The sequence below is a fragment of the Buteo buteo genome, chromosome 9 (assembly GCF_964188355.1).
Source record: "Buteo buteo chromosome 9, bButBut1.hap1.1, whole genome shotgun sequence".
NCBI classification, from domain to species: domain Eukaryota; kingdom Metazoa; phylum Chordata; class Aves; order Accipitriformes; family Accipitridae; genus Buteo; species Buteo buteo.
The window spans coordinates 7,212,794-7,238,211 of record NC_134179.1 but is presented as its reverse complement, the minus strand read 5'-3'; the positions used below and the strand labels follow the sequence as shown (position 1 = coordinate 7,238,211).

The 25,418-nt window shown below is 54.6% G+C and overlaps 1 protein-coding gene across 2 annotated transcripts in view; it reads right to left on the bottom strand.

Moving 5' to 3' along the window:
• Positions 1-25,418, bottom strand: part of DSCAML1 (DS cell adhesion molecule like 1) — a 113,546-nt gene that overhangs the window by 77,329 nt on the left and 10,799 nt on the right. For both annotated transcript variants that reach the window (XM_075035137.1, XM_075035138.1), the window contains exon 3: positions 23,943-24,089. In XM_075035137.1, the coding sequence (XP_074891238.1) occupies positions 23,943-24,089 (147 nt within the window). The remainder of the gene's footprint in view (positions 1-23,942; positions 24,090-25,418) is intronic.

Genomic DNA, 25,418 nt, shown 5'->3' with positions numbered 1-25,418 from the left:
GAGACCCCGCCGGCTCCCACGAGGAGCAGCGGAGCGGCTGCAGGTGCTGCTGAGCACCTTAAGCCAGAAAGAGGTCTCAAACCAAACCGTGCTCCGCATCCAACCCACCGGAGCAAGCCAGAACCGATCCCCTACAGCCACGCAGAGGCCCCAAAGCTTCTGCAAAGGGTGAGGCAGAGCTGGGCTGTCCTGTGCCACCGCACCCTGCCTGCCCTGGGGCCATCGGGGAACAGGCGGATTGAAACTCCTGCAGAAGTCCAGCTCTCCCCAGCCCAAGTCCTGCACCACCCCACCTTCTGCTGCGGTAAGCACTGCAGCGATATTGCACAGTATGTTATCATTAGGGAGACAGCTATTCTGGTCTAATTGCCGGTGTTTCACAGAAAACGTGGCAGGCTCTGTCTGCTCGGAACAGAACTGACCCTGTGTAATCACCGTAAAGACAAAGGATGCCCACAAGAAGGAATCAAAATAGGTGTTAAAAAGAGAGGGGAACATAAGCACGTAGCAGGGCTGACTGGGGGAGGGAGGAGACACTGACCCAGGAAGGGAGCAATGAGGGTTAAGCTCTTCCTGTGAGAGCTAATTTAAGGTCAGGCAAATCCTGCTGATAGATTATTTTTCACCTAAAACATCCAGATCAGTGGCTTGGCCACGGCAGCCCAGCAGGACCCGGAAAGCAGCTGGTGGAGTTGCTGGCAGCCCCACAGCCCATGCTGGAGAACTGGGCAACCCTGCCCAAGACCAGGACCACGGCGAGCAGACAGAAGCCCTGCCTGACACCAGGCTCCCCTGCATGCCAGCACCAGCCAAAGGCAGCCCAACAGCCTTTGCCGAGATGCAGGCAAGAGCCTAGCCTGTGCATGCCAGTCCCTGGTGGTGCCCCCGGGAGGGACAGGAGTTTCCCCCCAACCCAGCCTGTCACTCTGTCGCCTCCGCTTTGCTGCGACAGACAGACAAGCCCCAGCTCGCAGGACCATCAATTATTTACATGCGCTATTTCTGAATATTGATGTTAAAAGCAAATTCCCGGCTTGCCCCTCGCCTGCATTTCAAATGAGATTTTCACGCCACAAGGACCCAAGTTCCCGCGGAGCCATCAGGCGCTGCCGTCGGGCACGCCACCACGTTGAGGGGAAGGAGGGACCTCCACTGCCACAGCAGCTCCGCTGACACTGGGTCTGGAGCGTGCAATGCCGGGTCAGCAGCAGAAGCACCCCACGTGCCTCAGGCAGCTGGGGCTGGGGAGCATCCCAGTGCCCGCCCTGCCGCCTTCCCGCTCCCAAGGGATTCAGCCCGGCACGCGCCCATCGGCCCACCGGTGGGGTGCTGGCAGAGAAGGCGGCTCACGGAATGAAAGGATGTGTCTAACGGAGGCAAAAGGAGCTTGCTCTCCCCCTCTCTTTTTCACAAGAAAATATTTGTAAATAAATGTTTCCTGCTTCTGTTTATACAACTTGAAAAGGCTTCAAATGGAAGCCTGCTCCCCCCACTCTATCGCTGCCCTTCATTATTGCAATTTTCCAGACTTTAGGTGGCTGGAGAAGGAAAAGAGAGGATAACGCACCACTCTGAAAGCTGCAGGAAGAAAACCAGGGAGAGAAGCAAGGCCAACTTCCAGCCTTCTGGCCAAAGCATTTCAATAATCTCAACATCTGATTTCCTCCTCTCAGCATCCCGGCAGCCACCTGCAGCTTGCTGGACCCACACAGAAGGGCACCAGCAGCGCAGTGGCTCTTCACGCTGCCTGCAACTGGCTGGCTTTTGCACCAGCCCTTGACAGCGCTCACCTGCGAGCACCGAGCCCAGCTTCAGTACACACCGCAAGCCGCGGTATGCTGGGAGGGCTAGAGGGAGGGAAGGCAGACGCACGGTCCCCAGCTGCAGGCAGCATTCCCGGGGGACAGCTAGGTCCCACTAGCAGGGCAAGCCCACCAGCATGAGTCCAGCACGGCGTCAGGGCCATCGAGCCCAGGCAGCGCCGCCCACCCTGACCCCGCACCAGTGACACCGGGCACACGGGCACATGGGAGGCGCTGGCTCTGCAGCTCCATCGCGGCATCCACACGGTAATTGGGGTCTGTGCTCATAAACAAACAAGGTAGATGTCAGCACATTTCTAATGTGCTCGCGCCCGCCGCTGGGCAAATTAAGCCATTTCCAGCTCGGTCAACCTTCCTGGCGGCACAGGGAGCTCCATAAAGCAACGGCAGAAATCCCTGGGGGGTAGGGCTCGGACGAGGCCCCCGCACCCATGTGCCAGTGCACGGCAGCAGGCAGAGCAGTGCGTGCCCCACGAGCTGGCACCCACCTCCGCACTCCTGCAAGAACACCCGCCCCGGCACCGCAGCTCCCATCAGGAGGCGGCGCTGGATGCAGATCGCCCACTCGCTCCCGCACCCATCCACGCAGCTGCTGGAGGCAGGCAGCCCCAGCACAGCCCCTGCGGCCGGGTCAGAAGGCCCTTGTTTATTCTGCAGGAGCACCGAGACAGAGGTCAGCATGGAAGGGTAAACTAGATAACGAGGAGTTTGATAGTGCCAGTTCATTTAGCAACCGCAAACAACCCTCTGGAGGGACTAAGCCAGCCCTGTTATACCGCAAAGGCAAATTATCGTACCGGGATTCGGAGAAAGCGCACGATCCTGACCCTACATGCTCAGAAAGAACAGCAAAGTACTGTAGCCATGTACACCTCGACAGAGGGAGGACGACTGGCCCAAAACGCGAGGGATCCTCCTGGCACCTGCTGTGCCTCACTGGGCAGGGGCACACCTCACGACCCCCCGGCCCTGCTCAGCCCTGCCTGCAGGCAGCAATGGAGGCAGGGGGGAAGGAGCTGCGCGGAGCACACCCAGAGCACTGCATCCAAACCCAGGTCCCAGACCACACATCCTCACTCAACAGACCCCTCTCTCCCTCCCTTGGCCTAATAGTCCTCTGGCGATAGATGGAGCATCCGTCACGCAGGGACAGCTAAGGTTTCATTGACTTGCTTTTCATCATTGCTAGATGCTGAAACAAAGAACAGTGTTGCTGTGACCGCTGCCAACACAACAAATTGTTAAAAAGACGGCTATTGTATTAGCCTAGATATCACACTGATGGGCAGATGACAAATGCCCACAAGCAGGGACCACTCTTGTTGTGACAGGGAAGGGCTTCAGAAAGGAATCTCATTTGTAGACCCTTGCTTTGACATCTCGGGCATTTTGTTATTTTGCATTTCTGTTCTGTATAGCCTTGTTTATTGGACTGATATTTCATCCTGCAGATTCATCTCGGATCATCGTTAAGGTTCCTCCCCAGCTTGCAGACATGCCTCTGCTTATCATAAAAATCTATGTTGAAATTTCAGATTAATTAAAAGCTGTAAATTGCACAGCCAGATGTGATAACTCACGTCTTCACCTCCAAAAGAAAGGAAGACAAGGAGAACATGAAGGCCTCTTGTTTTTAGAGCATGGCCTGTCCCCTCAAGATGTTGCATTCGGTCTGGAGCCACATCACTCCATCCTCGCTGCAACTCAGCAAGCTGAGCGACACTGCCTTCGAGAGCCCTGAGAGATGACTTAAACGTGCCAGGGACTTATGCTCAAAAAACTAGAAGCGTTACCCTCCTTTCCCGGTAATGCTGACTTGCTACCCCAGCGAGGCCACTGACGATGCTGCTGCTTAGAGCACGCCTGCCTGCTCACACACAGGCACGTGCTCCAGCTCCACGTCCAACACACAGGGAGAGACGATGCTGGGGAGGGCACCCTGCCACAGGCAGCCCTGTCCCTGGGGAGGAGAGGAGTCTCGCAGCCGCCCAAATCCATCTGACCAAGCTCTGTTTTCTCCAAGAGTCGGGGCAACGCCGGCGGGAGACGATCCCACTGTGCTGCCCCACGCAGCTGCGGCAGCCCCCCACACTGAAAGGGCACAGATACAATCCCCTGCCCAGGGCTGGGGCTACTGCCTTTTGTGCCCAAGGACAGTCACGCAGCCATGACTGCCATCTGCTCGCTGATGGAGCGCAAGCCAGCTCGGGCTCCAGCACGACTGCATCGCCTGGAGTTAAAGCAGGCACGAGGGTCACCCACTGCTCCCTGCACTTCCACAGGTCCACCCTAAATGAGATCTTCCCGGCGCTTCGCTGACAGCCCTTAAGAAGACCCTGTTGAGAAGGAAGAGGCGCCTCCAATCCCTCCGAGTTCCCAGCTCCACTGCCTACAGCTGTCCTCCAGGCGCAATACCTCATTTGCCTCGTGCTCCCTCCCATTGCCCTCTTCCCATCACTTCACGGGCACACTAACAGAAGAGGGGCAGGCAGCAGCATCCCTCAGTTCTTGAGCTCCTACTTGCCGCGGATCTCTTAATGCATTTCTTGGCCAAGGGTTAGGAGATTAAACACTCCATAGAAGGCGAGCTGACACAAGCTGACAGACCTGAATCTTCTGCACATGCATAAGTGCCAGTCCTCATCACAAGGATGCTTATTTGCCAGCCTCATACCTATCACTTTGGCTGGGAGTCAATCTAAAGAAAGCATATTCCCTTGTTCTGATGGGGAGAGAGAGTCGCTGGGCTGTCATAAGGTTGAACTCAGCTGGCATCATTTTAAAGTGGAAGGTGCTGCAGCAACACAAAGCACAGTATTTCCAGCCTCCAAGGAGCAAGAGGAAAGGAGTTTTGCTTTGCTTCAAAGCAGCTGTGCCAGGGTACAGCAGTCAGCCCCAGACCCATGCCTGCAAGGAGCGGGGTTGCTGAATTCCTTTCTCTTTAGGGACAGGAGAGAACCCAGAAACTCCACACAAACACAGATTCTCCCACAGCGGTGAGGACCACAGGAGACACCAGCCTTGCGCTGCTGCCTGCTGGGGCCCAGCTTTTTCCATCCCACCCCATCCACAGGCCAGAGGCAAGAACGGAGCGTTGCCTCACGCATGACTAACGCTCCTCCTGCCCCCCTGAACCAGCCCTGCCGGGCCTGCAAAATTTCACAGCACTACCTGATGTCCGCTCAGACACACAGCCCAGCCTCCCCATCCCCTCTCCTTCTCTCCCACTCCTGCAGCGGTTGGCTGTAAGGATTAAGACTCATTTCAAATGAAGTTTTCATTATTTTCTGCTCTCCTTCTTTATTCCCAAACTCATTTGCATTACAAAAAAATTAAACAAAAGCTGCTTTTTGAATCTCCGCTCATTACTCCCATTACATTTGTTAACATCATTATCTTCAGCTGAAGATGGCAACTATTATCAAATGTTGCAGAGCTTTTGTAGACCTCTTGCTATATTACTCTGGAAAATTGCTTTAATGCTTATGCTTTTAGTGGTTTTAAAAAACCAGCTATAGTGTTAGAAGCCATAAAGAAGATAAAAAAGTGCCTCATTTGATAATATGTGCGTTTTTTCCCTTTACACTGAAACATAAATACATGGTGGTAATGCAAGATGCAAAAGCTTTTTCTACACTACAGCGATCCACCACGGATCCTCCGATTTGACCCTTAGATTCACCAGTCTCTCTCCTCAGCAGCTCCTCCTTTCCACAAAATGCTTTTCTTCAGGAAAAAGTATTGCAATAAAAGCTGGGATTAAGAGGAACGCCTTCCAAATACGGCACGGTTCGGTTTTTCCAGATTTCAGCAAAGCAGAGTTTGGTTGAAAAAGGAGAGATGCGGCTAATGGCTCGAGCTATAGGTGCCGAATCCCTGTCTTTAGCGGGGGGAAGAAAAGCACCGAGCGAGAGAGCTGCTGAGGGAATAGTGCAGTCTGAAATGGCTCTTGCAGAGGGAGGGTGGTGAAAAGGGGTTCAACTACTGGCTTCAGAAGCCATGCAGTGCTGCTGCTGCAACGGAAGGTGTTGGAGCAGCTCAGGCGTCCCACGGGTACTCTGCGAGGGAAGATGCTTTAAGTGTCAGTAGTCTTTAGACAGGAGGGATCAGTGCTGGAACAAGAGAGGTTTTGCCTGATTTTAAACACAGATTACAGAATTGAAATTTTCATTATAATTAAATGCAAAACCCTGTAACTCAGAGCTCTAGCTACAACCTCGGGGACGCATCCAGCTCTCCAAATGCGAAATGGTGGGTTTCTGTGGGCCCTGTTTAAAGCCAAAGAACTCAGATAGCAAAAGCCGGTTCCCACAGTGAGCCCCAACACAGCACAAGCACATTGCAAGGCACGTGCCCGTGCCAGCTGCATCCACCCTTGGCTCCCCTGCAAGGCACGTGGGGACAGAGGACACAGCCACCCTCCAAGCGCATCGGTGGCAGGAACGCAGGGAACCAGCCCCCTCCCTGCTGCTCCACCTGGGGCTAGTTCAGCATATCCCAGAGCATCTCTTCACACGTGCAAACACGGCAGCCGGCAGGACAACTCTCAGGACCTGGTAGAGTGCTTGCAGCTTGAAGGAAGGAGACAAGACCTTGCTGCAGGTGCGGCAGGTCTCCAGGAAGAGACGATGGCATTGCATCCCAGTACCCAGCAGCACTGGCTCTCCCAGAGCAGTCCAAGAGAGCCCTCTTATTTTTATGGGTGCGTCTCTCCTCCCTGCTAAAAATTCAGGGGGTCTAATTACAGAGGATGCATCTGCTGGTCCCAATGCCTCTCGCTTTCAACTGGAAACCAACAGAAATAACCTTCAGAGTGCTGATAGCTGAGCCAAGCTGAGCAGAGATGTTATCATGAGGGATGTTTTAAAAAAGAAAAGGGGGGGGGGGGGGGAAGAGCGAGCTAGATACCAGCCTGGGGAAGCTGGAGATGCAAGATTTGGCAGGGCAAAAGGGAAGCAGGGTGGGGGCTTCCAAATCTCCCTTCCAAGGAAATTACGTGTCTCCAGGGTCGCTATGAAAACAAAGGCTTCTAGACACAATTGCTCAAGAGCAGAAGGGGCAGAGACCCTCATGGCAGAGGTGAAGAACAGGGAGAGGTGGAGGGGGAATAGCAAGAAGGTGGGAGTGAAGGATTCCTTTCAAAACATGGAAGCTGCTCATACACCAGAGCGTGAGCCAAGAGGCTTTAAACACTTGCCTAAGTGATGCAGAGACCAAGTACAAGAGACAGAGGAAAATAAAAGCCAGGGCCAGGACCGTGCTGCCACTTGCAGCGGCTCTGCCACTTGTCCAGGGCCTTTTCAGCCCCCCAAGGTGCAATCGCGGAGCTCGGCAGGCAGGACCATGCCCAAGCCCCGCTCCACTGGCAGCAGGAGCTGATTTACAGCAGCAGCAAGAGAGGTCAGAGCTCGATAGGCTTTCATCGATCAGTTAATTAAACTGAAGCAAAACAAACATAATGAACGTAAAAATTTACAACCTCTGCCACGGGTTCAGGTGCATCCAGAGCTGGGACAGCTCCAGCTCAACCCACTTGTCTTCTCTCCTAACAAGCCAGGACGGGCTGGGCTCGGGTGGGAGACCCAGCCACCTCTCTGGAGCGGACAGGACGTGCAGGGGCTGCAGTCCTATCTGCAGCACAAATAACAATAATAGTAATAGCAAATTGCCGAGATAGAGGTGGCGCAGAGGTGCTCAACCTGCCAGAATGAAGTTAAAAGCGTGGCTCTCCCTGAACACGGGCCCAGGCATGCTCTAAGGGTGGCACATGAAGCGTGACGCTAAAATGACCTGCTTTAACCATGCACGAACGCAAAAATCATACAAGCCTATGATATAAGTTCACGCTTGGTCACACAGCCCATGAGACCCACACAGAGAGATTTAAATTATCGCTTTGTTTTCCATCAGGCTTTTGGTGTTGATTTAAGCTGCCCAAACAATTAATTACACTCTTATCTCCATCATGCAGCAGCATTAGCCGCAATTCATCATTTTTAGCTTCCTTATTTCATACATTGTGTATATATGTATAAATAAAAAAGAAATTCAGCCATTCACATTTCAGAGGACACTGGCATCGCAAGATGCTCTTGCCAACATGGTGGAGACAGGCATTTGCTTACATCTGGTCTCAACTAGAACAAAAATATAATCTCCAAAGAACTCTTCCCTGCAGAAAAAAAACCCCGCATGTGTGTTTTTAACAGCTTCTGGAAATGAGACTATCAGAGTCGCAGTGCTCAAGGTACAGAAGAGATGCTCAACTAGAGAGCAGATGGACATGGAAAGGGCTGCCCCAAGATCACGCTGAAACACACCTACAGCGGGGTGGAGAAGGCAGCCCAGAGGCAGCTGAGCCCCCGGGACCCCAAACCCTCAGCTGCGCAGGGCTGAGGCGAGGAGAAGCCGGGTGGCACCATGACAAACAGCACCTGGCCAGGCACCGGGACCAGCGTCCTGCTAACAGCAGGCTGCACTCCCCGCAGCAGAGCTCCTGGCGCACCACACGGGCTAGGAAAGGGAGAGAAGGCTCCATGTCAGCACCAGAACTACAAATTATGGCATTCAGGCTTTTTTCGTGGGCTCCTTACCTGCACGCCCTTCCTACAGCTGCTCTCTTTAATGCAGTCCCACTGTCGAGGAAACAAAAAAACCCCAGAAACAAAACAAACCCAACAAAACCAAAAAAATCACCAGGGGAGTCACAGGCTTAAATACCAAGACGATGCTGAGTGCCACGTGTGGAGCGCAGGGTGCAGGGCTGCCAAACAGGCCGGGGGCTTCAGCGTGGTGCTGCAGGGAGCCCTGCGGGACCCGCTCATGCCGGGAGCCTTCCTGGCAATTAGAAAAAGCACCGTTCTCCAGCATGGTGGATGCCAAGGCCCACCTCTCAGGGAGGCAAGTGGGGACAGCTCCCCCTCGACTACCCCCTCTTGCTTCTCCCGCCACACACATGGGAACGACACTCAGAGGAGCTGCTGAAGGCTCCCACACCCGTGCTGCTTAAGCAGCTCCCTTTGCGCATGAAGATCTGATTCTGTCCTGCCCTTGGGTGGCTGGAGGGCCAAGACAAAGAGGCAAACCTGTCTCTGGGCCACGCGCTTTGGCTCCTTCCCTTCCCCAGCCTTCAGGCAGGAGATCCCCCGCCAAGTGTCAAGCGGACGTTGTGCAGCTGCAAACTGGAGCCGGTGCCCCCAGCATCCAGAGCACCAGAAGAGCCAAGTGGCTGCTCCAGGCTTTGCCGAATGGCAGGGAGGAAGCCTGATACAGGCATTATAAAACCTCGCCCGCCATCAATCTCATCTGGACAGCCGGGACGGAGGTAACTATAACTCACACACAATCGCTAGATAAGACACGACAGGTTATGCCAGAGCTCTGCCAAGAAAGATCACGGAGATGATTATGAAGTTAATTCTTGACACCGTCACGCACGTGTTGTACATATATTGTATGCAATAGCCATAGCTCTTGTTTAAACAATGGGACGTGCCAGCATGTCTGATCGATTCTACAATAGCTGAGCTTGGGGAGCAGCACTAAGTATGTGGAAGCAGGCCAAGAGGCAGAGTGACTTCACCTGCAGAAGCCAGCAATAATCTCCCTGGAAGGAGCCACGCGTCTCACACCAAGACCAGCGGCAGTGGGGGGAGCTCCAGGCTGGGCACACGCCACCCGGGTGAGCACCAGCCCTTGCCCGGGGGTGCAGGGATGGCAAGTGTGTCGTGGCAGGGACCATGCCCGGCTGCCTTGGGCGTGACAGGAGCTCACGGGGTGCTACGAGGGAGCTGCAAATTGCCCCCGCTGGGATGGCCTGCAGCCCCAGAGCGGATCCCTGGGCCTGGCAGCCGTTGCTCAGCCTGGCATGCGGGGCAGACCGGCACTGCCTGTGTGAGCGGCAGCCGGGCTCTGCCCCCTTCCAGTACACCCCAGCCGTTAAGTCCAGCTTCTTGTGAACGCTCACTTCTTTGCACAGCTTTTGTATTGGGGTACATACAAGTGTGGAAAACAAGACGTAGAAAGGTTAATGCTTCTATATGCTCAGGAAGCATTTATGAAAGTGCAACGTTAACCAACACACTACAGTAACAGGCACCCATTGAGCATATGACACCATTAAGTTCATAGTATAACACCGCAAACAAAATGCAAGAGATGCAAGTCAAATGGACATTAAATGACATACACCAAGCAATCTCCAGTGGTGTCACCAGCTTTCATTGCCTGCAGCATGCTGTTCCTCCAAGATGCAAATGAGATCTGGTTTGCAGGGAGAAGCAGCTACAAGCAATCAGTCAGGGTCTGAAGCAGGCTCTGGAGAAGGCAGTGCAATAACTAGCAGGAAGCTTCTCATTTCAGCTGCGATCAAAATTCCCCAGCGATGGGGAAACAAAGACCCATGCCTCCCCTGGACCAACCCACGAAAGGTCTCAGTGCCACCAGCCCAGGTCGGGCCAGTTCAATTTGCCAGCTTCCCAGGACCCGACGATTTGACTGCTGCACAAGGGGTCAACACCAGACCGTGACTTCAAGCAGAACAAGAGATTTGACCATTCTTTCCAGGCAGCCATGAGCCTGTTGAACTGTGCCCATGTGCTTGGGGAGCCCGTGGCCATCTGGGGGAAGGGATTGCCTGGTGGCAGCTGCACAGCCATTCCCTGCACAGGTATTTGCTTGCCTAGACCCACGGCAGCATTTACAGCCCTGCACTCCTGGTGCCCGGCACCAAGCACCGGGCTGGCTGGGGCAAGAGAAAGAGCTACTCGGTGAGCCCAAGCTGCGCACCAAGATGAGCGCTGCCTGTAAAAGGTACCCTGCATGGGGACACCAGACAGGGAGGGAAAAGTGGGCACAGGGAGAGGCTGGGGAGCGGCGGCCACAATGCAGGCAGGGAACCAGCTGGTTGTGACACACAAATAACAGGTACAGCTTGGCCATGTCAATTTACAGCTTCAGAGCTGCTTTTGGTGGAAAGCCCCAGAACAGGCAACGGAGGCTCTGGAAAGGAATATTAAACACTGCAGAAATAAAAGGTATTGCTCAAGAGAAAACATAACAAGGCTGAAACCCAGCATGGTGCAGCCTTCAGATGAAGTGGAGATGAGCTGCGAATGAATTGCTCCCTCTTAAGGGAATTTCTGGCTTTTTAAAGAGGGGGGGCACACACGTCCTTCCTGGCCTCACCAAACAGCCAGTGCCGGCAGGTGCCTGGGCAGGGTGGGACACGGTCCAGGGCTGCTCTCTGGCACCGGAGCAGGAGCATGCGGGAGTCCTCTGCCTGACTGCACCACGGGCTACAGCACATGCACAGACCCTGCCATCACCGCCGTCTCCGGGAGACCCGCGCCGACCCGCAGTGCCCAGCTCAGCACCCACCGCCACCCCGGGGAGGGTCTCCACGCACATCTGTGGCCCCGCAACAGCAACGGCTTCTGGTGGAGGCAAGCCCCAGGGACAGACCGTGCTCGGTGCCGAGGACGCCAGGCCAGCAGGGCAGCAGAGCAGGGAGCCCGAGCGGGGCAGAAGGGTGTAAAGCAGAAGGACGGGAGCCTGGGCAGAGGCTGGAGCCCTGGGGAGTGTAGCCAGCCGGAGGGACCCTCCACCTCTGCCCCAGCTGTGCACGGGGTCCTGCCGTATGCAGCCTTTTCGCACGTCCCATTTCTTAGTACCATGTGGTTATATGGGAATCTCAGTTTCCAGTTAAAAATAACAGCAGTTTCTAGCCCTCCAAGGTGCAGAAAAACGTGACCTCTAAAAATTCAGAAACTGAAAGGCAAAGCAAATGAGTCCCAAATTTGTCTACGCTATAAACGTCAATTTCTTTTTGAAAGAAATGAATGTTTTTGATGAATGTTTTCTTGAATGCCTGCTTTTGGCAGTGCTGCCATCTGTGAAAAATCTCTGCCACGCTTGCTATTAAGATTTCATTTCCAAGAAGAGTCCATAGCTGCTTTAATAAATGGTTAAAAGATTGTCAGGACTCCAAAGGGCCAGCAGGTTGTTTACCACAAGTGGCTTCTGTCACCAAGTAAAGCACCTCTGACTGATAAGCTTATAGCCCGCCAGACCACATGCAGCTTCCTCTGCAACCCTCTAACAAGCAACATTTTCAGAAGCACTTTTCCTATGTCAGGCACTTAGGAACCTAATCCCTGTCGACTCTGAACAAGATTTATATTCCTGAATGGCTAGCTTGCTTGTGAAAGAGGTCCCTGGGTCATTTAGAGCCTTGCAGAGATTTCACCCAACGCCCCCAAGTCATTTATTAGCCTTTTAATACCAGTCATCCACCAAAAGCACAAACTCTCGCCCCAGCAAGCCCCCAGCCAAGCACTTAGAGCAGGCTCTTGGGTCTGCAGCAGCAGCCCCTCGCACCAGGGGCTCCCACCAGCCTTCAGAAGGGGCTGATGAGACATTCGACAGCCCCAGCCCAGGCTGCGCCCACCAGCCTGCTACTTGAGAGGTGCGGAGCCCCTGCAGACAGCCCTGGGGTGGGAGAAAGCACTCTACCAGTCTTTAAGGCCGCAAACTGCTGGGTACACAGCCCACAGCTCACCACGCGCCTGTGTCACAGCAGACACGGCAAAGGCTAGCGCTCCGAGGAGCCCTCCTCCAGCATGTTAGCACCAAGGCTTCATAGCTTATGAAATGGAGTCCTGAAATGGCTGGTGTATTTGTAGATCTTGTGCGTGACTAAATCAAGAGGAACAATGAGATCTTTTTCCAGATTCGGCAAACATCAGTATAATAAAAAAAATTAATTATATGCTTCAACACATGCACCAGAGCAATGCCCTGTATTTTCTCCTAATTGTTCTCCAAGCCTTACAGAGCCACATTTAAATAAAAATGAAGCAGTTATTTAAACCGCAATTAAAGATGGAGCAATTTATTTTTAAACTAGAACTATCGTCAGCAGAGCGGGCGAGGAGGAAGGGGAGCTGCACAGGGACCATGCCCAGCACCGCGCAGGGCAGACGCCCCAGCCCACTGGAGCCGCACGGCCAGGTACTCCACGAAGGTGGGCTTTTCAGCAGCAGCACTGCACCCAGCGGGTGCAGAGCGCATGCTTCCACGAGCCAAGGCCCCCCCAAGGTGTGCAGGCTGCATTGCTCTCCATGCCCGATCCTGGCAGCTGCTCCTTGCCGGCACAGACCTCAACCGCAGCAGCCCCAGAGCCCTCTGACCGGCCCTCGCCCCGACGCAGCGACCCCAGGGCCTCGGCACAGTTACAAGAAGGAAGAGGATTTGGGCTGTAAGCCCATGCCCCGGCTTAGCCCTCACTCCGCCAGCCGAGCTCAACTCCTCCCCAGCAAACGTGCAGTCTCAGTAGCATCTTGGAGCACACCGGGGCCAGGCACTGCGGGTGCATTTCAGGGAGGCATCTCCACCACTGTGCTCATCTCCTAACCAGGTGCCCACCACCACAACCCCAGGGTCCTCACCCAAACCCCAGCCCTGCTAACCCCTGGGAAGTTCACCCAGGGACCTCAGCCCTCCCTGCCCAGCGAGGCAACCATCAGCGTCCCACATCAGGAGCGGGGAGCATCCTCTACAGAAAAGGCTGCCGCTGCGCTGCCGGGAGGGGGCTGGGGAGGGAGGAAGAGAAGCAACCACAACAAAAACCCACCCTCTCTTTTCATAAGACAGCAGAATTTATCAGCCTGCAGCCCTTCACATCTGTCTCCTCATACAAAATGAAAGAGGCTTTGAAAAACAGAGGAGATGAAATAAAGCCGTCTGTGTTAGGAAGCTGGCATCTCTGCCACTGTCACTGTCACCATGGTAGGAATAATGACCGTGATTGTCTCTGCATCTGTGTATGTGCGCGGGTGCACGGGGAGGAGGGGGAAGGAAGACGCACACCCGCGCCACCGCCGCCACCACCACCATGGCCACCCTCCCCATGGGCAAGCACCCCGACCCTGCTCCTGCCCACTCAGGATGAGCTGGCCACGCACATGCGAGCCTCCCCAGTGGACACAGCCGCAGTGATGGCACGCAGCACCGGTTCCTCTCCCTCCGCAGCCCAGCATGAGGCCCCCAGGGCAGGTGGCTCAAGCTCATAAAAACGTGTGGTTTGAAAAGAAGTGTGACCTGTACAGTTTTCACATCGCTTGGCTTTGCTGTAGCAATTACTGCCATGCTGCCCTGGTAGGCGCAGCTCCCTGGGGAGACCTTGGGGTAGCAGGACCAGAGCCAGCACTGTCTGCACTCCATTAGATGACAATTAAAAAGGAGGTATAAAAGGAAAAAGGGTGGAGGGCAGGGTGGAGAACCTGAACATGCCAGCAAACAGCTGGTGACGCAAACCCTTTCCCTCCAAGCCCATTTCTCGGAGCTGGTTTGGGCGTTTTCAAAGGGATTTTGGTGCTTTCCAAGCCCATCAAGCTGGTAGCAGCCCTGCAGAGTGCTCCAGGCAAAGGGGGAGGCTCCCATGGATCCCTTAGGCATGGTGGCCCGTGGCTAGGCATGGGCTGCAGCCCCCGCACAGAGCCCTCCCTGCTACTGTAGCATCCCTGAGCCCCAGCCAGCTGCCACCCCCGTGCCTGGTGCACACACCGTCCTGCCCGGCACATGGAGCGGTGATCACGGCATTAGCTTGAGCTGCTCCAGTGCCTTACCGAAACTCACACCCCAGAGGATTTCAGCTCTCCTTCAGCAGGAAGGTCTTTAAAATGCACAAAAGCATTACCATTTAGCAAATGCCTTCTGAACAGGGAGACAAGACTGTAGCCCTTGTAATTCAGCAAGGCCCTGTATCCTCTAAGCTCAGTTACGCAGGCAGTTAAGGAGCAGCAGCAGGTTCAGCAAGGTGCAGAAGGCACACGTAGCACCAGATTTCATTATACAGCTCAGCTCCACTGCAAGCTGGGCCCCATAACCTTTTCCAAGGGCTGGCTCTCAGCAGAGAAGCCTCTCACAAGGATATGCAGCGCACGGTCCAAGGGTCTCTGAGCTCCTCCAGGCAAGCCCAGCCAACTCGTAAGGCAGAGAACACATGTCACCACGGGAGGTTAATCAGCCGCCGGCTGCACCTCCGAACCCCTCCCGTCTAGGTCGCTCCCCTTCCCTGCATGCCACCAGAGGGGTGCTCCAGAGGACTTTCCTCTAGTTCCTGACTGCTTGGCAATTTCCCACAAAATCACCATTTGTCATTCAGGGCATAACTGGAACGATGTAGCACGGTGCACAGAGTCACCCTGGGACTCAGGAGAGCCCACATGAAGCATCCTGCTGGCTGCCATTAGCAGACCATTCCTCTATGCATCTCCTCCTGCTCATCTCTTCCTCCTCCTGCTCCCTGTACTCCTGTGACTTCTTTCATATAAATCATCTCAATCCTCACACCAGAGCCACTGCTGAAGGTTTGTGCCCAGTGGGTATCGTGGCTGTTGTCTCCAAAAAGGCACCCCCCTCCTACTCCTTGGGTAGCTCCCCTGCAAAGGAGCGAGTGGACCACAGAGAGGACGCTCACCGCCCTTTGCTCTCGTGCTTCCCGGGGGTCTGCGCACGTTCCCCTCCTCGGCTGGGACCCTCTGCGCGCCCAGGCCAGGCAGCACTGATTTACTGTGGGGATGCAGCAAGGCCTCCCTGGCGCTCATCGCCCCCCTCGCCTCCGTCACCGAGGAGCCTGACACGGATCCCAAGCCCTCAGCAGCTCAAGCAGATAGGGGGCCAGCGGCGCAATGTAGGAAACGAACCTCTCACTGGGTCTGGGTTGGGCACCAGGCAGTGCTTTACAGCCTTCCTGCCTCCTGCAGCTGCTCCAAGCCCTCAGCCATCCATCCCACCCTCTACGCGCCATTTGTCCCTTCCCCACGGCGCAACTGCTCCTCAGGGTGGCCCAAGATTTACACTTACAGGTACACAAAGAGATAGCAGCTCCAAGAGCTGCTGCTCCTCTCTCTGTCATGCCTCGGAGCTTGTCATGCCGTGTTTGGCTCATGCTGTATCACCCCGCGGGGCTTGGAGTGGGGGCAAGGACATCACACGGGACTGGGATGCCAAGTACTAGATCAACAGCACCTTTCCTTTTCCAAAACCCTCTGCATCCTTTCTTCTGCACCCTGCAGAGAAGGTAGTCAGAGCCTTCCTTGCTCTGCTCTCGGACGAAGCATTCCCCTCCTGCAGAAGCTGCAACAGCACAGCAAAAGCACCAAACAGCTTTGGTTCAGGACAGCCCAAGCTCGGTTTCAGGCAATTCTTCATTTGGGATCTGCTGCACAGGCGACCAGGTTGGGAGCCTGCAAAATCGGGCCTCTCGCACCAGGTGAAAGGGGCCAAAGCTGCGCCCCCAGCTTTGGGGGCCTCTGGAAATCCACAGCTCCCCGACTTTCACAGCAAGCGCTCAGCTGCCCAGCGCTCCCAGGATCCGAGGACCTCATCCACCCGAAGAGCTGCCCACAAGCATCTCCCCAGCTGCGCAAGGGCCAGCACAGCGCAGCCAGGCACCAGGAGCACGCGGCAGCCAGGAAGCGCCCGGCGGTGCTCCGCCGCAGCGGCACGTGGACCAGGGCAGCCAGACCTCGGCTAACCCCTGCTGGGCCCGCGACGCTTCCTGGGCGCCGCTCCGCGGGGCACCTGCAGCGACAGGGCACTCGCGCCTCGCTGTTCACAGGCATTTTATTTACTTGTTGTGGTCCCTTCTTTCGGTGTGCGTGCAGGCGCGTGCGAGATTGTCTCCAACGTGACTCTGCATTATCAGGGCTGTAATGAGCCCTTGTTAAAGTGGATTTGATGGAATAATTATATTCCAAAAAAACCTGCAGGAAAGCTCTCTCCCCTCTTAAAGGGCAGGATCATCAAACGTTCTCGCCACATTATTTGCAGTCACACCTTCTGCTGCATCTGCTCCTTTTAAAATCTCTAACTCCAATCTGATCTGAATATATAAATCTGAATTATCACAGCAAAAGGAGATGTGCTCACACCTTTTTTTATCTGTTGCCATGGCAATTAGATAAAATTCACGCCAAGTCTCTGGGGAAGGATGAAATGATTTCAGACAGAATCTCACCCCACTTGGTGAGAAGAACGCCTGGAGCTACTTCCCTCTGTAACAGGTCTGGGCACATGTCGCAGCCAGAGAGGGTGGCAAGGGGTGGGGGAGAAGCCAGGACACCTTTAGAGATCTCGGGATCGACAGAGGAAAAGGTTTTGCAGCACCCCTAGACAGGGTAGGGTAGGACAACGCTCGTTTAAATCACATCAGGCTGCTCCACGCTGCGAGTCAAGCTGTCCCAGGCAGAAGCCACAAAATTTAACTGAAAAGGCCAATTCTTCGCCAGCCTTTTGCCCCACGGTCACAGCTTTCATCTCGGAGCTGTTAGTGCGGATCGCTCCATGCATGCGCCAGGAGGGAGCGGGGCAGGAGACAGCAGCAGCCCGGGCTCCCTCCTCTCCTGGGGGAGGTGGCGGGTCACAGGCAGCCACCAGCCCTGTGCTCCGCTGCAGGTGACACCAGGGACGGGGCAGCAGGGTGACCTCGTGCCTGACACGTTCAGACCTGCAGGCTGCTTGCTCCCAGGCACCTCGCTTTTAAACCAGCGGGGTTATTCTGTCTTCAGGCAAAACCAAATAAAAATGCTAACAGCCGGTAACGATCCTCAGTAACTTATCTCCTGTCCCCGAGCCATCTCAATGAAGACAAACACATAAACAAGAACCGCCTTTCGCCTCACTGTGTTTATTCTGTCCCAGCTTCCAGCTTTTCTCCAGTAACAGGAGATTGATGTCCCCCAGAACAAGCCTGTTGACATGAGGACAATGCTGAATTATCCAGGCCCTGGCACTTCTGCCCCTCGGATCGTCCCTCCGTGCCCCCCGGGCACGCAGCATGCAGCGTCCTGGTGGGGAGGGAATGCTGCACCAATAAATCCTTGCTGGGTGTTTAATTGCCAGTAGCCTGATGCTGCATCCCTAGACACCACATCTCGAGATGGATTGCAGTGGAATTTGTGTATGGTTACCATTCTAATATTTTAGAGAAAAATGTAACAGGTGGCGGATGTTGCAAGGTACAGCAGAGGAGAGCATACATCTTCAGGGTGAATGGCCACATTTAACCACGAGAAAGCTGCTGCAGTTTTATTTCCCACATCACTAAACAGTTGCCTGAGACGAGTTTAAGAATCCCATGCGCAGCCTTGAGCACTGCAGAAAGGGCTACTCAGGTCAAATTAAGCTCACACCTGGATCACCGCAAACAGATTAGCTTCAGTATTTTCGAAACTCCTAAAAGGCTGCTGTTCGATCAAGAACATACGCAAAGACCTACCTAAAAACTTCACAGAACTTAATTTTCTTTCAGTTTCATCCTTCTGGCAAGCTTTACATTTTGCTTTCCAGAAAAAGGCCTTTGTGGATATCCAGTGACTAAGTAAGTACACGCGAGTATCTGCAGCCTGCAGAAGATATGTATTAGGGTTGCTGAGAAAAGCAGCACCCTTAGAAATATCTGTACCTTGAGAAGTGCTGTCTTTAGATTTTTTCCAACACAATCTATCAAGTGTATGACACCGAAGCATCAAGTGGCAGCTCAGCTCTGGGCTTGCCAGTCCAGTAACACTTACTGCCTCCAAATCATTGCTCTTCTGTGCTGCCCTCGCGAGTCACAGGCTACTGACAGGCTAGGCACGGTAGGACGACAAACGCCATCAGCTTTCCCTTGCAGCTAATGCGATGCCGTTACAGCTGTGAGGACACTGCTTTTGTTCTCCAGGGATGCCACAGAGAGCCACCCCTGGCAATGTTAGGCCCGCATGCCCAAGTGGCACCCACGTCCCAGCCAAGCACACAACCTCCCAAGGCAAATCCCACCGCGCTCATGGGATGTGCCAGCGCGGTTGTGCACCGACAGCAGAAGGACCGGAGCCCAATGCCACCGGGAAAACATCCTCCGGGCCGTCCCTCCCACCTGCACGGTGCTCCTGGTAGCACAACAGGCACAGCCTGGGCAGGTGACACGTTTGTGCCAAGGAAGGCAAAGCCAGATACATCTGCGTCACCGAGGCAGCTGAGAAACGGCTTGGGTGTAAGTGTACAGGTGTGCATGTGCTCACGGGGTTACAAAAGCCAAGTAGCGTTCAAACGAACACGTTGCAACAACAGGGGAGGGGCTGACAAGTGCTCAAAAATCCACTCTTTCTAGCATCTGAAGTAGCTCCCCAAATCACCACTTGCTTTTGTAAACTGCAGCTGGACACCCACTCCAAGAGTGCCCACGCACATGGGATCTGCGCTAGCACGACTGCCATGTGCCCAGTTCTGCAGGGCCTGTGACTGCCAACACCCAGTTACAGCCGTGCAAGGCACCTGAAGAGGGGACAAGTCAGTGCCATGAATTTCCATTTCTGTGCCACAACAGCCAGACCACAGTAACTAAAGCAGCTTCTGTCGCATAGGCAACATGCTTCCTCCATGACAAATCAAAGTCCCACACGTGCCTGTGAGACTCTTCATGTTACCCAGTCTGGTGATAGTGCTTTAAAAACGACAAAAAAGCTGTGTACCACATAGAGTTCTTAAACCAGTTTGCAGCAGGAGTTTCTCCCTCTTTAGCTATGGAAAAGGGAGCGGGGTCTGTAAAACATTCTGCTTGGCTGCGGTCCTCCCACCCTCCTCCCATTGCTCCCCCCCAAATACATTCCAAATTCATTGATAGCAACAGAGTTTGCAACCACAGCCTGGGTGTGAAGTGCAATCTTATACGCAGCCCCTGGTTCCGTAAGCACTGCTGCTTTGCTCCCAGTGAGCACTAGCCTACATGAAATGCCCCAGTCCTGCGAGTGGTGCTGCATGTTTGCAACAAGGCTGAGAACAAAAGGCAAGATTGATTTTGATGTGAGCACCAGCAAAGCAAATGGGTTTTTGAAAACCCTATAATTTCTCTGCAACCCTTGACTTCACTAAACACACATTTTTAGACTACAGCACAGTTAGGTAGGCATTAAACAAAAATGAGCTGCACTAATGATGATTTATGTGCAGGATAACCTTCCATAAAGAATTTATCTGTGATTTCAGGGTAAGTTACAGTGTTGCCAAGTTAACCAAAGAATGCAACTCGCCACCCAAACCCCCTACCGCAGCAGGGCCACACAGACACAGAGCACTCCCCTGCAATCGCTTTGAGATCCCTTCCAACACAGACACAGTATGTGCTCCCAAAACAACACGCTTGCCGGGGACTCGGATGGAAAAAAGTCTGGCAGAGGCACCCTCTGCAAGGGGACCGCTCCTGGGCTGGTAAGAGTAAGCAGCAGCCCAAGCACGCAGCCGAGGCTCCCTGTGCCACGCGGGATCCTGCTGCTGCCACCACGCCAGCCCATGTGCCAGCAGCAGGGCACCACGAGACCCCCATGGGGATGGAGGGTTTCGCCGAGGCACCTCCATGGTAGAGCAGAGGGCTCTCTGGCGGGGCTTTCTGCTGGCAAGGTGCCTCTGGCGAGCGCTGCCGACGTGAGCCTGTCCCCACAGAGGTCCTTCACCCACCAGCAAACTGCCATCAAAAGAGCGGCAAGGCTTGTCTGAAAAGACATGCCTCACGGGCCCAGCAGCAGAGGTTGGGAGCCCTGTAATCCCAATTAAGCACCAAAAGAACCCATGAAAGCAGCAGAAGGGCCACCCGGCCCATGTTCAGAGCCGGAGGCCTGAGCCTGAGCTCACGAGAACAGCCACCCCAGGGGAAACGTTCGCACCCCCTGTTTGAGACACACAGGGTTTTGGTTTGGCGGGGGCAAAACCAGGGATGCTAAGGAAAGCAGACATTTACTGTGAAAACAGTCACTTAAAAAGAATTTTCTGCCACAGAGGGATCTGGCTGGAGATTTTTCCTGCTCCTGCACATTAGGACCGCTCATCCCCTGCTGCACCAAGACTTGCTGGGAAGAAGTCCAGTCTGCCAGAGGAAGCACAAGAGGCAAGTTTCGGGAATAGCAGCGAGTTTGGCACACTAAAGTCAGGAACGAACGCCATATTACACAGCCAGCTGTAAATACAGCTTGGACGTACTTCTGAAAGAGCTGCGGCGCTTCCAAGCACCTTTTCTTTTTGTAGGCTGACTGGAGGAGAGCTGTGCAGTGCTGTGTCTGCACAACTGCTTGATCTTACCATTCAGAAAGTGTATCCGTGACTGAGGGGAACTATTAGGCCTCAGCACCACAGTTCAGCTTTTCTCAGCCTTCATGCCGTTCACTCTGAATGGCAGGGACCTCCTCCTCTCCTCATCTTCCTTGCTCAGAATTAGGACAGAAGCAGACGTTCGCCAGAGGTCAAGAAAAGACCATGGTTTTGGTAACAGCAAAGCCAGTTTTAGCTCCAACACAAGAGCAATAAAAAAATAAGCTTCAGGCAGATACTATATTTGTAATCCAACGGCAAAACATGTTTGCTTGTGTTGACTCTGCACTGTAACACAATTTGTATGTTCTGTCTTTAGGGTAATTATTGCTTTAGAATGTTAAAATCGTTCCACTCTAATTAAATCATTGTATTAAAAAAATCCAGCACCACAGCAAACTTGAGAACAAGTCTGGTTAAGATCACGCAAGTGCACGGATTCTGGGTCGACAAACTTGCTGCCAAGCAAACCAGTCACACTCTGCAAACAAGGAGCATGGGCACCGCTCTGCTCCGTCCTGCAGAATCCCGAGGGGTGTGAGCAACCCCCGCCTTTCCAGAAAGCGCTGCCAGAGCCAGCATGGCACTGCCAGCTGCTGAGGAATGAACGCCGCAGGTTCTTGTGCTGGTGGACCTTGCTGTGCCCCACTCGTCAAATGGCACAAGCCTGGGGTGGGCAGAGCATCGCCACCCAAGCACCTCACTAGCCCAGGAGATGAGTGCCACTCCATCCTCCATCCCATCCACAGTACAGAAATCCACCCTGCGCTCACTCATGCACGTAGATGCAACCGTTTCCTGGAGTCGAGCAGGGAAGGGCTGGCAAGGCTGTGGTGCCAGTCTGCACCCTACCAAAGGGTGCCATGCCTTTTCCAAACATCAGCTGGCCTCCAGGGTAGGCCTCCCCAAACACACTTTTAAACAGGCCTCCTGGACCACCCTGAGGTTTCTCACCCACTGAACCGAAATGGACATTTCCACAGTATTCCAAAACACCCTGAAGTGCCAGAAGCTCCTTACACAGGCTCATGCTCAAGGAGGCCATTTGTAAACAAGAATCTCCCTTTCCAGGCAAAAGGCTGCTGTGGACGTGGGCTGGCTGCCGATCAACGCAAGCTCGTCACTCTGAATGCCTATCTGGGGAAGACCACGTTCCCAAGGCAAAGAGTTTCACATCATATTTCATCCCAAGACCGTCACAAAGGGGTCAGCGCTGGGGAGGAGAGGCTCTGCCGACTCGGGTCCTGACTGTGGGAAGGTAGTTGGCTCCCAGTCCCAGCGTTGCAAACCGTGACAGGCTCTGTACCAGCAAGGGCACAGCCTTGGTCAGGAGGGTCCCCGGTGCTCCCCTGTCAATAGGTCAGCCCGGTTCCCCTGCCGTGCAGGGGGCTGCACGCAGACCCTGCCGATGCTTTGCAGCCCCGGGGGCCATCGCTCACCGGCACAAGCCCTGCAGCACTGCTTCCCTTTGCCTGCCTCCAAGCGCAAGGGCTGTGCAGAGTCAGCCGATTAGCTGCACTCGGGAGGCACCATGGTCTAGCGGCAACAGCCACTGCAGCCCTCAGGAGAACCTGTCACCCCTCTCCAGGTGAAGCGCCTTGCTCCTTAAGCTCCTTAAGAAAGAAACATCCCCCCTGCAGGAGGGATTAGAGCAAGTGGCTTCTCATGCTTGGTCAGCAGCTGCCCCAGCAGGCGCCAGGCTTGTGCCCACTCCCCGTGCCGTCTGCCCTCCTGCATCTGCTCCCCACGGCACTGCCAGCACGGCAACACCGGCCCCAGGAGGAACATCGGGACTTGCTGACCTGTGAGCAAATATCAAGCGCAGAGCATTCACTTTGGGCAAAATCCTTTAATTCTCTCTGGATCCCCCTGGGGAAAGCAGTATTGATCGCTTTACTACTAGCTTACACATGCTGTGCCGGGCAGCCAGCGCTGCCATCAATACCGGCTCTGAGGAGGGAGCCAAAAGGTCACCCCGGTACACGGGGACAGGGGACTGGCCCCATGCTGCACCCAGCACCTGCCCACAGTCCCTGCGCTGCTTCAAAGCCTGCGACAAGCCAGGCAGGAGCACAGGAGCCAGAGCCCACAGTACTAGCATGGCTCAGCAAGAAGTTTGTCCGGTTACTTTCCCCCGCTGCAGAGCTGCACAGAGGTGCCCGGGAGGCCGTGTCCCATCAGTGCTCCAGCCACCTCTCCTCCCTGTTCCCCAGGGGACCAGCTGGGGGAAGACCCTGGGTTCAGAGGCTCTCTGCTCCCATGGGAACCTGGGGTGCTCTGCACCTACCAAAAAGTCACAGGGAACTACCCAGGGACGAAACAGCCAGAGCTGCAAAGTCCCTGCATAGAGACGGCCGCTGCTGTCTCTCCCACAGGCCCCTTCCCCGCAGATCAATGTCAGCACTGAGCGGGACACTTCCCAGGCTATGAGGTAGGCACATGGGACAGGGAGGGCAAGCAGTTTCCAGGCGCCAGCACGGGGAAGAGGTGCACGATGCCATTTTTACTGAATTCCTTTCCCCATGGCCGAAACAGTTGTGAAAACTTGCAAAAGAAGCTAGAATATTTACTTGTGCATCATGCTGACAACATGAAAACCAGCTCTCACTGCAGGAGTCGGGACACGGACAGCACAGGCAGGCTCTATTCCTGTTGCCCAAGCCCCATCTGCCAGGTACCCAAAGCGAGCTGGCTCGCAGGCGTGTGGGAGAAGCCAGGATGGGGCACGCCTGCTGTCACGCTTACACCAACCGTCCCCGAGCCCAGAGATACACAAAGTACCAACCACAGCACCAAGGAAAGCCTTAACACAACACGTCTGTTCACGCCACCAGCATTTTTGAGTATGAAGCCGCAAGACGGTCATCAATAAAAGCCTTTGCTTGGGCAGCATGGGCACGGACGATAAGCCAAAAAAAGACCCTCCACGACAGCGAGTTTCACACATGGCAAAGCAGGTCAGATTTTCCAAGAGAACAGTGGCTCCTCTCTTACCTGGGATGATAGAAACGGTGTCTTTCTCCCAGGACACAACACTAACATATTCCTGCACTGAAGAGGGGATGAGGCACTTGAAAACAGCCACGTTTCCACGCATCGACCTTTGGTCCTCCACCCGAACGGTGTACGGTTCCCTGAAAACTGTAGAGAAAAGCAGATGGTTGGTAGCATGACAGTGCTGGAGGAAAACACACTTCCTTTTGCTTTAATCCCACGTTTCCCAAACAAACCAACCTACCCAGCCACAAACTACTTCCACCGAAAATACTTGGCCCACCTTCCTGGGGAAGAAAGCGGCTCTCCTTTGGAGACCTCAGCCCCATGCTCGGCATGCAGAGGGGACGTCTGGCCCAGTTCCTGCGGCTGGGACCCTGCAACGGTCCCCAGCATCACCTGAGCTTGCCACTGAGGCAAGCAATTTAGTAGAGCAGATGACAATTTTCCAAGCCATGCCACAGTGGGAGCTATGAGTTGTCCCCACCACGTGCCCTATTCCTCAGGGAGAGGATCCTCTTTGACAGCTCCACACTGCTCCCTGGACCTGTGAGAAAGAACTCCCCAGTGCCACAATCCTCCAGCGGCACTCGCTAGGTAAGGTGAATCCACCCCAGCCTCTTCAGAAAGACAAAAAGATGTCACCACGCCCAGTAACACATGCAGACACCATAAACTCCTGAAGTTTAAGTATAAAACACAGTGAGTGCAGGTGCCTCCTCAGGGGGACAATAATTGTGCCCTGCAGGACATGGGCACCTGGGCATCACTATCACAAGAGACATGCATTCACTTCGCCATTTAACACCGCCTCTTGGCCAGAGCAAAAGCAGCCCAAGAAATGTCCTAAGATAGAGCTCCTCAGCAGCCCCAAAAGGAAGGCATTTTCCCTGAGTGGAAAGCACCCGCTGGCAACGCATGGCATGCTTCGCACTAACAAGCGAGCAGCTGACAGTATTTCCACCTCGATTTTCCCAGGCTTTCAGGGTACCCTGCTCTGCTGCAAGAGGTCGGTACAGAAGCAGGGGCACATCCCAGGCTCCAGCCCGGGGTGCACAGTGACGCTTGCTGGCCAGCTTTGCGCACCAGCTGCCTGGCAGAGGAAACCAGCAGCAGCCATGAGACATTCAGTTCCAAGCTGCAGAGGGCTGGCCCACCTTCACCTCTCCTGCACCCGCCTGCAGCTCAGCCACCTGCCCGTGCCAGGGGAAAGCAGGGAAGAGGGTTCGGAGCGGCCTCCGGCTTGCTCCGGTTATTTACCCGGTGCCCCGGCAGGGAGGACGAAGTTCTGTGCCATGAGGGCACAGGGAGAAGCCTACCGTGGAAAGGGGCTCCAGACCCAAAGCAGACTAGCTAGCAAAAGCCCCCGTAATCACGTGGAGCAGGAGCTTTGTTCACGGGCTCTAATGGGGACCACGAGGAGCATCCAGCCCAGTCTCCCACATGCTCACCCCCGCCACAGCCGCCCCAGCCTGG